The sequence below is a fragment of the Bos indicus x Bos taurus genome, chromosome 19 (assembly GCF_003369695.1).
Source record: "Bos indicus x Bos taurus breed Angus x Brahman F1 hybrid chromosome 19, Bos_hybrid_MaternalHap_v2.0, whole genome shotgun sequence".
NCBI lineage: Eukaryota > Metazoa > Chordata > Mammalia > Artiodactyla > Bovidae > Bos > Bos indicus x Bos taurus.
This window is the reverse complement of record NC_040094.1, coordinates 36,990-49,740: the sequence shown is the minus strand read 5'-3', so window position 1 is coordinate 49,740 and position 12,751 is coordinate 36,990. Positions and strand designations below refer to the sequence as shown.

At 55.7% G+C, this 12,751-nt stretch overlaps 1 protein-coding gene and 1 pseudogene across 1 annotated transcript; one reads left to right on the top strand and one right to left on the bottom strand.

The window, feature by feature from the left end:
* Nucleotides 1-3,692: 3,692 nt before the first annotated feature.
* LOC113877341 (double homeobox protein 4-like) lies at nt 3,693-7,268 on the bottom strand. The gene is made up of 4 exons (XM_027517389.1): nt 7,235-7,268; nt 5,100-5,339; nt 4,619-4,816; nt 3,693-4,324 (listed from the first exon to the last, which is right to left on the bottom strand). Exons 1-4 carry the CDS (start codon nt 7,266-7,268, stop codon nt 3,693-3,695), a joined length of 1,104 nt encoding a protein of 367 aa, XP_027373190.1.
* Nucleotides 7,269-10,494: 3,226 nt separating this feature from the next.
* LOC113878634 lies at nt 10,495-10,647 on the top strand (annotated as a pseudogene).
* The last annotated feature ends 2,104 nt before the right edge of the window (nt 10,648-12,751 follow it).

Genomic DNA, 12,751 nt, shown 5'->3' with positions numbered 1-12,751 from the left:
ATGGGGCCTCATCTTGAAATGAGGGGGTAAGTTTGTGGTGTTTCTCGAGTTGTGGCATGAAGCTTTGGATTCCTTTCGAGTTGCGATGGGGCCTCTGGGAACCTCTTGTCTTGCCTCAGGTAAGTCTCCTTGCGAGTTGCGAGGGGTTCGCAGGTTTGCTCTTGAGGCACTGCAAGGGAATTGGGCCTCATCTCGCAAAGAGGGGGTGTTCCCGTGGGGTTGTTCAAGGTGCAGCGGGAAATTTGGGTTTCTTTCGAGCTGTGTCGGGGACCTCAGGGCACCTTTCCTGTGGCCTATGGGAAATCAGGCCTCCTTTCAACTTGCGGGGGCACATTGAAATTACTCTCCAGTCACTGCTGGGGAATAGAGAATCATCTTGAACTGAGTGGGAATACTCGGTGGCCCTGTCCAGTTTCGACAGGCAACTCGGTGTTCTTGTGGAGTTTAAACAAGGGAGTCAAGCCTTGTCTAATTTTGAGGTATGGTACTCTGCTTTTCTCTCGAGGTGTAAAAGGGATGTCATGCCTCCTGTCATGTTCCATCGAGGACCTTGGCTTTTTCTAGGGGTGCAGCAGGGGAGTCAGAAGTGCCATCATGTTGTGAGGGGATCACTTTAAATATGTCCTGCCAATCCCTTCCAGCCAGATGAGTTTCTATTGTAACATCAGCTGTTATATTTATGGGAATCCCCTCATGTGCTATTTGTTGTTTTTCCCTTGGTGCTTTTTATATTTGTTCTTTGTATTTTATCTTTGTTATTTTGATTATTATGTGTCTTGTGGTGTTTTGCCTGTGTTTATCCTATTTGGGATGCTCTGGGTTTCTTGAACTTGGGTGACTATTTCCTTTCCCATTTTAGGGAAATTTTCAACTATTATCTCCTCAAGTATTTTCTCATGGCCTTTCGTTTTTCTTCTTCTTCTAGAAATCCTATGGCTTGAATGTTGGTGTGTTTGACATTATCCTAGACGCCCCTGAGGTTGCCCTCATTTCTTTTAATTCTTTTTTCTTTTTTCCTTTCTGCTTCATTTATTTCCACCATTCTACCTTATACCTCTCTTATCCTATCCTCTGCCTCCGTTATTCTACTGTTGGTTCCCTCCAGAGTGTTTTTGATTGCATTTATTGCATTATTCATTATATATTGACTCTTTCTTATTTCTTCTATATCATTGTTAAACATTTCTTTCATCTTCTCAATCTTTGTTTCCACGCTATTTATCTGTAACTCCATTTTGTTTTCAAGATTTTGGATCATTTTGGATCATTTTTATTATCATTATTCTGAATTCCTTTTCAGATGACTCCCTATTTCCTCCTCACCCTCTTGGGGGGGGGGGGCATGCTACCCAAAGTTCCAGCTCTTGTGTTTGTCCCCAAAGTTATTGGTAGGTATCCCAACTGTATTCTCTCCTCCCCCCAACCAAAATCGCCCCCCTACCCGAGCTCCATGTCTCCACATCTCAGGAAAGGAGACCTGAAAGTGGCTTGAGGGAGAAGGTGCCAGTTCCTTCCTCTCCCTCTGAACCCGAGGGCCTGGGGAGCTGGCAGCATGTCGAGGAGGACCTGGTGATCATTCTCACTGAGGGGTGCTTCTAGGAATGCCTCAACTCCTTCTTCCTCCACAGCGGTCCCCGGGTAAGACCAGGGTATGTCTTTGATGGCCTTGGCAGCCATGATTTCCTCTAGGATGCTGGGTGACCTGGGAAGGGCTGGATGATCCCCTGCAATGACAGTAGAGGAACCCAGGGAAGGACCCAGCGAGCCCAGGATGCACGTGGCAGCTGGGATCTCGTCTTGGAGGCTGGGTGAGTCGAAGAGGGCTGGGTGTGCTCGTGCCTCTGCAGAGGGCCCCAGGGAAGGCCCCATTGTGTCCAGGATGCCCAGTGGCGCCAAGAGCTAGTCTAGGAAGCTGGGTGTGCCTGGGAGAACAGGGTGCACTCTTACATATCTGCAGTGGCCCCCAGGAAAGGTGCCTGTGTGTCTGGGAAGCCTGTGGCTGCCAAGAGCTCAACTAGGAGGCTTGTCGAGTTTGGAAGGTTGGAGGTCTGGGGCTGTGGCTCTAGCAGAGGTGCCGTGTGTTCACCATAGGGTCACTTGGGCCACTGCAGGATGTGTGTCTCAGGCTGTGCAGGCGGCAGGATGGCCCCTGGCCCAGGCTGCCAAGGGGCCATGACAGCAGGAGAGCACTTGGCACAGAGAACTGCTACCAGGGGAGGAGGTGGTGGAGGAGGACACAGATTCCAAGGGAAAGAAGCCAGTCCCCGGAAGACTGTGCCTTCACTGAGGCTCCTTCCTCTGATGTACACCTCATTCTTGTCAGGACGCTCCATTGGCTGGGATGTGGGGGCACTGAGGGGTGGCTGGCGGATGACCTGGAGATCAGCTAGCCTTTCCTCTCCTGGTGGCATGGCCTTGAACTTGGCTTGCCGGTGCTCAGGTCTTCCCTTATAGCTCAGTTGTAAAGGATCCGCCTGCAATGCAGGGCACCGGTTTGATTCCTGCGTTGGGAAGATCTGCTGCAAAAGGGAAAAAATACCATCTGGCCTCTAGAACTAGTCCACGGAGTTGCAATGTGTCAGACAGGACAGTGTGCATGTGTGCGTGTGGGTGTGGGTGCATGTGCTTGCCCGCAAAGTGGAGCCGGGAATAGACCTTTTGCCCTGGCTCTATCCTGAGGAGGGGGTAGAGAGGGAGCGTGGCTTGAAGGAACCACAACACCACACCCATAGCCATAATTAGCAGTGTATTCTTTGGCCACTGACGTTTCTAAACCCAACCACGGGGTTCACATGAGAACAGTCAGGGGTTTGTATGTACTTCAAAACCATTGGGTCTATGAAGTCAGGAACGGGTTTGCAAGTAAATCATATCTGTATGTCTGCAGGTGATGGGGGGAGGCTCGTGGTAGGGTGAGCTCAGTCACTGCACTCTGAGGGTCAGAGAGACACATGGAGATGATTGGCCTTTGCAGATATATCAGCCATGTGTGTTCATATGGAGTCTGGTCATGAAATCGGTTGTGTGGGTAGGTCCCTATTGCTTGCTCAGAGGATCTGACCTCGGGAAACTTCCCAGAGCAGGCACCCAGAAACCAAGGGAAGCCTGCTCCTGATGGAGTATGTTGGGATAACTGCAGGTTTGCTGGTGGCTTGAAAATGAGTCCCAGACGTGGGCTTCCCCCCACTCCACTGACCCCCCTTTCCCTCCCTGGGTCGCCAATTCTCCCTGCCCCCCTTCCATCTCTTCCCCCCTTCATCTCCCATTCAGCATTCCCCAACTGTCTCCCTTCACCCCCACTCTCTCCCTATGCCCCTGGCATAGGGAAGGAGTTCTCTGTGTGAACTGGAAAGATGGGATCAGAAGACAGGAGAGCCAGACCAAAAGAAACTGTGCAGGTCACAGGGTTTCTTTATTAGGTCCATGGCATATCCCCTCTTAGGCACCCTATTGGTCACTGCAATACTTGGGTTCCTTGAGGCTTCAAGTGGGGTGTCCCTCTTGGGGGGGGGTAGCTTCCCAAAGGTCCAGCTCTCGGATTTGTTCCCAAAGTTGTTGGTAAACATCCCGTCTGTATTCTCTCCTCTCACAACCCAAAACCGCCCCCTTCCCAGATCTCCATGGCTCGGTACCCCAGGAAAGGAGAACTGAAAGGGGCTCGGAGGAGAAGGTGCCCCTTCCTTCCTCTCCCTCTAAGCCAGAGAACCTGTGGAGCCTGGCAGCATGTTGAGGAGGGCCTGGTAATCATCCTCACTGAGTGGTGTTTCCAGGATTGCTTCAACTCCTTCTTCCTCCACAGTGGCCCTCAGGGAAGCCCAGGGCATGTCCTGGATGCCCGTTTCAGCCAAGATTTCCTCTAGGAGGCTGGGTGACCTGGGGAGAGCTTGGTGTTCCCCTGAGACCGCAGTACAGGACCTCGGGGAAGGACCCCGTGAGCCTAGGATGCACGTGGAAGCCAGGAGCATGTCTTGGAGGCTGGGTGAGACTGGGATGGCAAGAGGTGCGCATTCGTTGGCAGAGGGACCCATGGAAGGCCCAGGCATGTCAGAGATGCCCTTAGCAGCCAAGATTTCCTCTAAGAGGCTGGGTGTGCAGGAGAGAGTTGGCTGTTGCACTGCAACTACAGAGGCCCACGTGGAAGGTCCAAAAGTATGTGGGATGCCCGTGTATGTCGAAAGCTCTTCTAGGAAACTTGGTGTGCCTGGGAGAGCAGGGTGCACTCCTGCATTGGCAGCAGACCCTGGGGAAGGGGCCTGCATGTCCAGGATGCCCGTGGCCACCAAGAGCTTTTCAAGCTTGGAAGGCTGAGGCTTTGGGGCTATGGCTATAGCAGAGGGGCCATGCCTTCACCATAGGGTGACTCCGGCCACCGCGGGACGTGTGTCTCCAGCTGTACAGGCGGCAGGATGGCCCCTTGCCCACATTGCCAAGGGGCAGTGCCAGCAGGGGAGCACGGGGGCCAGGGAACTGCAAACTAGGGAGAAGGTGGTGCCTTCCCACTTGGCTAGAGAGCCACTGGGCTGGGCGAGACCAGGAAGATCATCAAAGGCTGACCCACACAGACACCAGAGGAAGTCCCGGGGATGCAGAAGGTGGGGGCCCCAAAAGAAGCAGCTACAGCCAAGGGAGGCATGCTCTTCTATGGCTGAGAGGGGCGAAGGGGAGGAGAGGTGCTCTGGACAGCAGATGGGGCCCTTCAGTCCTCTGGAGCAGGAGTAGTCATGGCCAATGTGCCACCTAGCCTTTGGACCCAGCCATTTCTGGGCCCACTTGGGCTCTGCTGGGGGTGCCGAGCTCTTCGGTTTTGAAACCATATCTAGGGGAGCAAAAGGCAGACAGGCACATCAGAAGTCATGACTATCCAGATCACCGTGCTGGCACATGCACGGTGCCCATTTGACAGCCCACCTGGCTGCCCGGTCTCTGGTCTGTCAGGCCCAGGGCGACTTCTGCAGGGCCATTTTCTGAAAATGTATCCCTTGGACCCGGGAAATGAGGGGTGCCTGAACGGCCACAAGCACAGCAAAACCCACCACTCAGCTCACTGACTTTCAGCCCCCTACCCCCAAGCCCAAGCCCTAGCTCCAGCCCAAGCCTACGTGTATCCAGCTCCAAACGCTTGGCAGGGCTGAACTCTCCTTTCTCCAGGGTCATGTCCTGGGCCCATGCGCTGGCTGGAGAACTTACCTGGATTCGAGGTTCTGGGATTCCCGTCTGATGAGCCAGTTCTTCCCTGGCGGCAATCGCCGGGAAGTGAACCCTCATGAAGGCTTGCACAAAGATCTTTGTTCTTGGAGAGATGATGGTCCTCTTTCTCCGGGCCTCTCTGGCTGAGTCTTCTACCAAAGAAAGAACACACCGAGAGGAGAGGACGTTAAGGTCCATGGAACGTTCACAGCACAGATAACCTAGACAGTGTACAGGGGATGAAGAATCCTACACACCTGAATCACTACAGGTGGCTCTGCAGCCAGGACTGGGCTCTAAGGCATACACACACAGATGGATCACGTGCCTGGATCCATCATGAATGTGTGCGTGCACACACACACACACACATGCACACTCCACACACATGCATGTCCCTGTGTGTCTCTTTACGCCTCCAATGTTGCCATAGAGTGCCCTGAAGTATGCTCCTCTGCCAAGTTTGCCTGGGCAGCCAGAGGCTAAAGTTCCCGATGAGGGCTGGGGAGGGAGTTCAAAGGGGGAATAGTGCTGCCCGCCCATGCTGACTGGGGGCGTCTTGCCCCAATCTGGGACACTGATGGTTGCAGCCACCAGATGGCCCTGTTTCCTCTCCCACGTGGTGTTTCTGGGCCTCCTGTGCTCATCCACCAGCAGAGAGAATTCTCTGGCAAGAGGGGGAGGGTTCAGAACATCCCTCTGGGGACTTGCTTTTGGAGAACATTGGCTAAATTACTTTGAGAGGAAGACTGAGGTCGAGGAGGTGCTGATGGTGGTGTGGGTGTGGTCGTTGGCCCCCCTTCCCCATCTTGGTGCACATATTCAGACGGTGATCAGCTCTGCTTTAACCATCTTGTTCTTTGGTTTTGAAAATAGACCTAGGGACAGAGAGAATTCCTTCTCAGGAGAAAGGCCGCCAGATGCTTTCAGCTGACTTGGATCAGCATGGAGAGCCTGAAAGGCAGAATGGCTGGAGAGACAGGGTCCTACCTGAATTCTGCTTTCGGCAATTCCAAGCTCTTGGGCCAGTCGTTCTCTGGTCGCTATCCCAGGGTAGGGGTTCTTTGAAAGAGCACTTGCAAGGCGTCCATCTGGCTTAGCTTCAGAACAGGCCTCCTCCTTCAAGATGCTGTGGCGATGGGGCCTGTGGAAGAGAAGAAAGGGAAGTCTCAGTGCACCTGGGGGAGGACTCGACGGAGGAGCCCAAGCATGCTCCCCACCCAGGGGAGTTGCCCCTGTGCCTGAGCAAAGCTGGGAGCATGGGGACAGGTGTACATTTGGAAGTCATTTGGCTACACCCTGACAGCCAGGCTGAGAGGCAAGGGCAGTGGGGAAATCCCTCACTGCACCCCCACTCCACCCCCACCCCCACCTGCACTGACGCAGGAATCCAAGAAACATGAGCAAGCAGAAAGGAAACCAAACCCAGCGTCAAACAAAGGCGGCAAGAAATCTCACCCACCGAAGATCACAACACACTCTCCCGCCTTTTTCCACCAGTCTGGGGAGATGCCTGGGAAACGTCTTGATGGGGCTTCTCCCAGATTTCCCTCCATCACAGTACCAATGGGAGGAAATCTTGCTTCTCGGGGCTAACATGAGTACTGGCCATATTTGCCATCACTGGTGAAAAAGGAAAGGAAAGGAAAGAAATCCGAAGTGAATCCCAACCAGGAATGCCTGATGGAAGGCAGAAGACACTAGGCCAATGTGGAGATAAAGCCACTGAAGGAGGCAAAGTCACAGAGCTCCCCGACTCCCATTTCCACAGGAAGATGAGGATAAATAGCCCCATACCAGTCCCCCATACTGCTTCCCCCTCAACCAACACCATCATCACAGAAAAGAGAAAGGAGAAGCCATGTATGTGCAAAACGAACAAACGATGCCTCTTTGGGCACACATGATGCCTGGGAAACATGGGCCCAGCCTATTGGTCCCTGCCATTCTTGGTGGTGGGTTGAGAAGTTTGTGGTGAACCCTTGGCCTCAAGATCCACAAATCCCCTGAGACATGATCCAATCCCAGGGACCGAGGGCAAATGTACCGGTGGAGGTGCTGGAGTAGCCGGACGAAGCCATGGTGGGAGAGCCACACAGATGCTGCAGACTGCTGGCCTAGTGGGCCAGGACCCAGCAGCCCAGGACTTTGGAGAGCTTGAGGCAACTCCGCCCCAATTTATGTAAATAGAGGTGGGTGCGTAGATGGAGGGTACACCCCTGGCCTCTTTCCCAGCACAGACCATGGACAGAATCCCATGGAGTGAGTGGGCTTTCACGGGCCCTGACCGTATCACAGACCCCCAAGGTCTGCATTGAGCTGGGCAGGCCATTTTGGGCTTTGGCTTGTGGCACTCCCATCAGTAGGTGGGATCAACCCTGGGCTCAGGGGCCCTCAGCAGTGCACAGAGTGCTAATTGCCTGGGAATCCCTCTATGTTCCTTTGAAGTGTCTGCCCAGGCCCCCTTTCCCAGCCTGCCTTGCCTTCCAAAACGCTCTGGGTTTTCCCATCTTTTCATATTCACAGTTCCATTGGCCTCAATTGCCTCTGTGGGCTTCTCCAATGCATCCCCAGACACTGGACACTCTCTCCAGTGCTTCCTCCTAGCTTTCTCACTTTCCTCCATTTCTCTGGTCCCTCCCTAACTCCTCCATGTTCTCTTGGTGTCCTTTCCCTACAGCAGTCCCAGACTACCATGCCAAGGGCTTTGAGTTGCCTGGAGCTCAAGGCTACTGCAAGAGACCTGAAGGGCCAGCGTCTTGAATGGCAGCTCACGACATTTGGGGCTTTTTCATGTGAAGCCTGATGCCCACACCTCCCCAGCCCACCCTCCAGCCCAAATGCTCTGGAGATACCCGCAAAAGGGGACAGTGTACCCCCTACTGCTAGGAAGGAGTTTCCACTAAGCCAAGGAAGGAATCATGGGCTTTCTGGACAGAAGGAAGCCTTGACCTGTGCCAACAAGGGGACAAGGAAATAGTGTGTTCTTTCTTAAAGAGATGGAGGGTGCCGAGGAGAAGAAAGAGGACATCAGGAGGCAGGAGGAGACAAAGAAGGAAGAAGGCTGCATGAAGCAACATGGGGGATGGAGGATGAGAGGCACTTCTCTTTTCCATGTGAACAGGGCCCAGTGAATTGAAAAGAAATGAACGAACCACAACAGCACACCCATGGCCCTCTTTAGCAATGTATTCTTTGGCCACCCAGGTTTATAAACCCACCACGGGTTTCACATGATAAGTTCCTATGTACTTCGAAACCACTGGGTCTATAAATTCAGGAACGGGATTGCAAGTACATAGCATCTGTATGTCTGCGGGTGTCGGGGGGATGCTGGTGGCAGGGTGAGCTCAGTCACTATACTCTGTGGGTCAGAGAGACATGGAGATGATTGGCCTTTGCAGATATACTGGGCATGTGTGTTCGCATGGGCATGGAGTATGGTCATGAAAGCAGTTGTGTGGGTAGGTCCCTACTGCTGGCTCAGAGGATCTGACCATGAGAAACCCGCCCTGAGCAGGTACCTTGAAACAGAGGGAAACGTGTCCCTGACACAGCATTTTAGGGATACCTGCAGGGTTTGCCAGTGGCTTGAAGCTGAGTCCAAAAAGTGGACTCAGAGCCCCCTCCCCCGACCACCCTCTCCCTCCCTCTGTCCCCAGATCTCCCTCCCTCCCTTCCCTCTCTCCCTCCTTTCCTCTCCCACTCATCCTTCCCAAACTCTCTCCCTTCACCCCCACTCTCTCCCTTCACCCCTACCCTTTCCCTTCATCCACTGGGCCCCTCCCACCTTATATCTCCCAATATTCCACCTTTTCATTCCCCTGTCTCCCACTATCCCTCCCTCTGCTGCTCCTGGCATAGGGAAGGAGTTCTCCTGTGTGGCCTGCTGAAATAATTGGACCAGAAGACAGAGGAGCCAGACCAAAAGAACCTGTGTGGTGCAGGGGGTTTCTTTATTGGGTCCATGGCATATCCCCTCTTAGGCACTCTATTGGTCACTGCAATACTTGGGTTCCTTGAGGCTTCAGGTGTGGTGTCCCTCTTGGGGGGGGGTGGTGAGGCCCAGCTTTCCAAAGATCCAGTTCTCGGGTTTGTCCCCAAAGTTGTTGTTAGACATCCCCTCTGTATTCTCTCCTACCCCCACCCAAAACCGCCCCCCTCCACGAGCTTCATGGCTCTGCATCCCAGGAAAGAAGAACTGAAAGGGGCTCGGGGGAGAACGTGCCCCTTCCTTCCTCTAGGTCTAAGCTGGAGGGCCTGGGGAGACTGGCAACATGGCAAGGAGGGCCTGGTAATCATCCTCACTGAGTGGTGCTTCCAGAATTTCTTCAACTCCTTCTTCCTCTGCAGCTGCTTCCAGGGAAGACAAGAGCATGTCCTGGATGGCTCTGGTAGCCAATATTTCCTCTAAGAGGCTGGGTGTCCAGGGGAGTGCCGGGTGGTCCCCTGCAATGACAGTAGAAGACCCTGTGGAAGGCGCCTGCGTGTCTGGGATGACTGTGGCCACCAGGAGCTTGTCTTGGAGGCTGGATGAGTCTGGGAGTGTGAGGTATGCTCCTTCATTGGCACAGGATACCAGGGAAGGCCCAGTCATGTCACGGATGCCTGTGTCAGCCAAGATTTCCTCTAAGAGGCTGGGTGTGCAGGAGAGACCTGGATGTTGCACAGTGAATACAGAGGCTCCCATTGGTTGAAGGCCCCATGAGTCACGGGCTGGCAGCACCAAGACCAGTGCGCGGCCGTGGGTGGGGATGCAGTGGTTGGTGGTTGAAGTCATGGCCCGTGGGGCATGCTGTGCCCCTTGCCCACCTCTCCTTTCCAGTTACCTAGCGCATCCCAGCGCAGAGGTTTAAAGACCCCTGGGGGGGGCGTCGCCCATCCGCCTTGGGGTCGGGATGGTCAGGCCTGCTGGAAGTTGGGAGGTGCCTCCTGTCTCCCCTGGGCTCAGCCATCCCTTGAGGTGCCCAGATGGCGTGGCGCATCACGGTCACTGCCGCCGTGGCCGTTGGGAGGGAGCTACCCCACAGTCATCGTGTGGGCTGTGACTGTGTGTGGTGCATGCGTGCCCCCACTTCACGTCCCTGGGGGAGAGTTGGAATCCCCCCCGGCTCCTGTGGGGTGTCCGAGCACACCCTGGTCCATTGTGTGAAACCTTTCCCATCCTTTCCGGTCTGCTGTTTTCTGTCTGACTTGGCTGGCCAGAGGCAACCCCTGCCCAACTCCAGGGAGGGATTGAGGGAGGGTGGGATGTGCCATGGCAAGGGCAGGTCTCCTGTGGGAACAAAACACTTGAAAACCTTGTACGACTTTTAGTGGCGGATCACTCGGCTCGTGCATTGATGAAGAATGCAGCTAGCTTCAAGAATTAATTTGAATTGCAGGACACATTGACCATGGACACTTCAAACACACTTGCAGCCCCAGGTTCCTCCTGGGGCCACACCTGTCTGAGTGTCACTTGACGATCAATTGCTCCTCCAGTGTGCGCATGTTGTGTGCTCGCCTTCCCGGAGGTCCCGTGGCTGGGGGTTGTCCTCGCAGGGCCTCTGGGCCCTCCGTCCCCCTAAGTGCAGACACAGTGTCCCCTGCCTCTGTGGCCTGGGGGATGCTGCCCACAACAGGGGAGAAGGGGATGTGAGGTCACGCCGAGTCCCCTGGAGGACTGCCAGGCCTCTGTGGTTGGTCTACCCTTTGAGAGCTTCCTCGCGCCACAAGTGGCCTTTGGGTGTTTTTGCCCCTGGGGTATCGGGGGTTGGGGACGGTCTTGCATCTCGCAGCAGGGGGCCCGAGGGGGTGGCGGGGTGGGATCGCTTCTTCAGTCTGCTGTTGTTCGCCATCCTGCCCTTGTCGGCGGTGTTTCCTGGCTCCCGGCCGCCCCCTTGCTCTGCAGTGCCTTCCCCGCCTTTCCTCCGTGGCTTATGGCCGCTTCCTGCCCCCAGCGGCTCTCGCCTTATCGGGACAGGCAGCTCGCACCAGAGACCCAGTCCGCGTGTGAGTTCTAGCCCCCGAGACACGTGCCCCAGCGGCGACTCGCGGGACGCCACAGCGTCTGCCCGCCGCTCCACGCTCTCCCCGCAGGCTGCGGGCGTGCCACTGTTCACTCCGCGGAGCCTCCACAGCAAAGGCGAGGTCTGTGGAGTGGGTAAAGGGGGTGCACTGTGGGTCGTTTGCCCGTTCGGGCTTTGGCGCCCATGCGTGCCCCCACCCTTCCCCACCCTGTCCACCTCTCTGCTGCCCCCGCCCCATCTGTCCCATGATCGCTGGCTTGTGCTCCCGTCCTGCCCTCTCCTTGGTGTCTCCCTCTGTCCGCCACCACCTCCCTGAGGGATGACGGGTAGGCGGTGGGTGGTAGGGTGCTGTGTGTGCATGGGGAGGGGGCCTGGGGTGGTCGGCTGCGGGTCTCTCTGACCCCTTCTTGGACTCTCCTCCTGGCGCCCTCTGAGACTCGACCTCAGATCAGATGTAGCGACCGGTTGAATTTAAGCATAATTGTCAGCGGAGGAAAAGAAACTAACCAGGATTCCCTCAGTAAAGGCGAGTGAACAGGGGAGAGCCCAGCGCTGAATCCCCACCCCGCGGTGGGGTGCGGGACGTGTGGCAGACGGAAGACCCACTCCCTGGCGCCACTCATGGGGGACACAAGTCCTTCTGATCAAGGCCCAGCTGGTTAACGGTGTGAGGCCGGTAGTGGCCCCAGGCAGGCTGGGCCCAGATCTTCCTGGAGTTGGGTTGCTTGGGAACGCAGCCCAAAGTGGGTGGTAAACTCCATCTAAGCCTAAATACCAGCACAAGACCGATAGTCAACAAGAACCACCATAGGGAAAGTTGAAAAGAACTTTGAAGAGAGAGTTCAAGATGGCACGAAACCATTAACAGATAAATGAGTGGGGTCCGCGTAGTCTGCTGGGAGGATTCAACCCGGCGTTGGGTCTGGTCTTGCAGGCAGCCCGGCAGATCTTTCCCGCTCCCTGTTCCTCCCGACCCCTCCACCCGTCCTCCCTCCGACCCTCGCAGCTCTTTCCTCCGTCTAAGGGAGGAGGTGGGCGGCGCCCTGGGTGCATTTCCACCACGGTGGTGCGCCACGACCAGCTCCGAGATGGCTGGGAAGGACGGTGGGAAAGGGGGCTCGGGGGTCCCTGCCGTCACGGTGGCGGGTCCACCACCACCGAGTGTTACAGCCCCCCGGCAGCAGCGCTCTCCGAATCCCAGGGCCAAGGGAGCCAGACCTGTTACCGCGCTCTCCCCCCTCCTGGCACTCCCTGCCGCGGATCACACTGGTGTTTTTTGGGGGGCCGAGCTGCCCCTCCAAGGGCACGACCACTTTCCCACCCCAGCTCACCTCCAACCAGGTGGGGCGGGGTGGGGCGGACTGTCCCCAGTGCACCGTCGGGCCAGGGGATTGTTTCTCGGTCACGACGGTAGGCCAAGCGAGTGCAAGGGGTCAGTGGCGATGTCGGCCACCCACCCGACCCGTCTAGAAACACGGACCAAGGAGTCTAACATGTGCACGAGTCAGGGGCTCACACAAAAGATGCCGGGGTGCAACGAAGGTGAAGGTTGC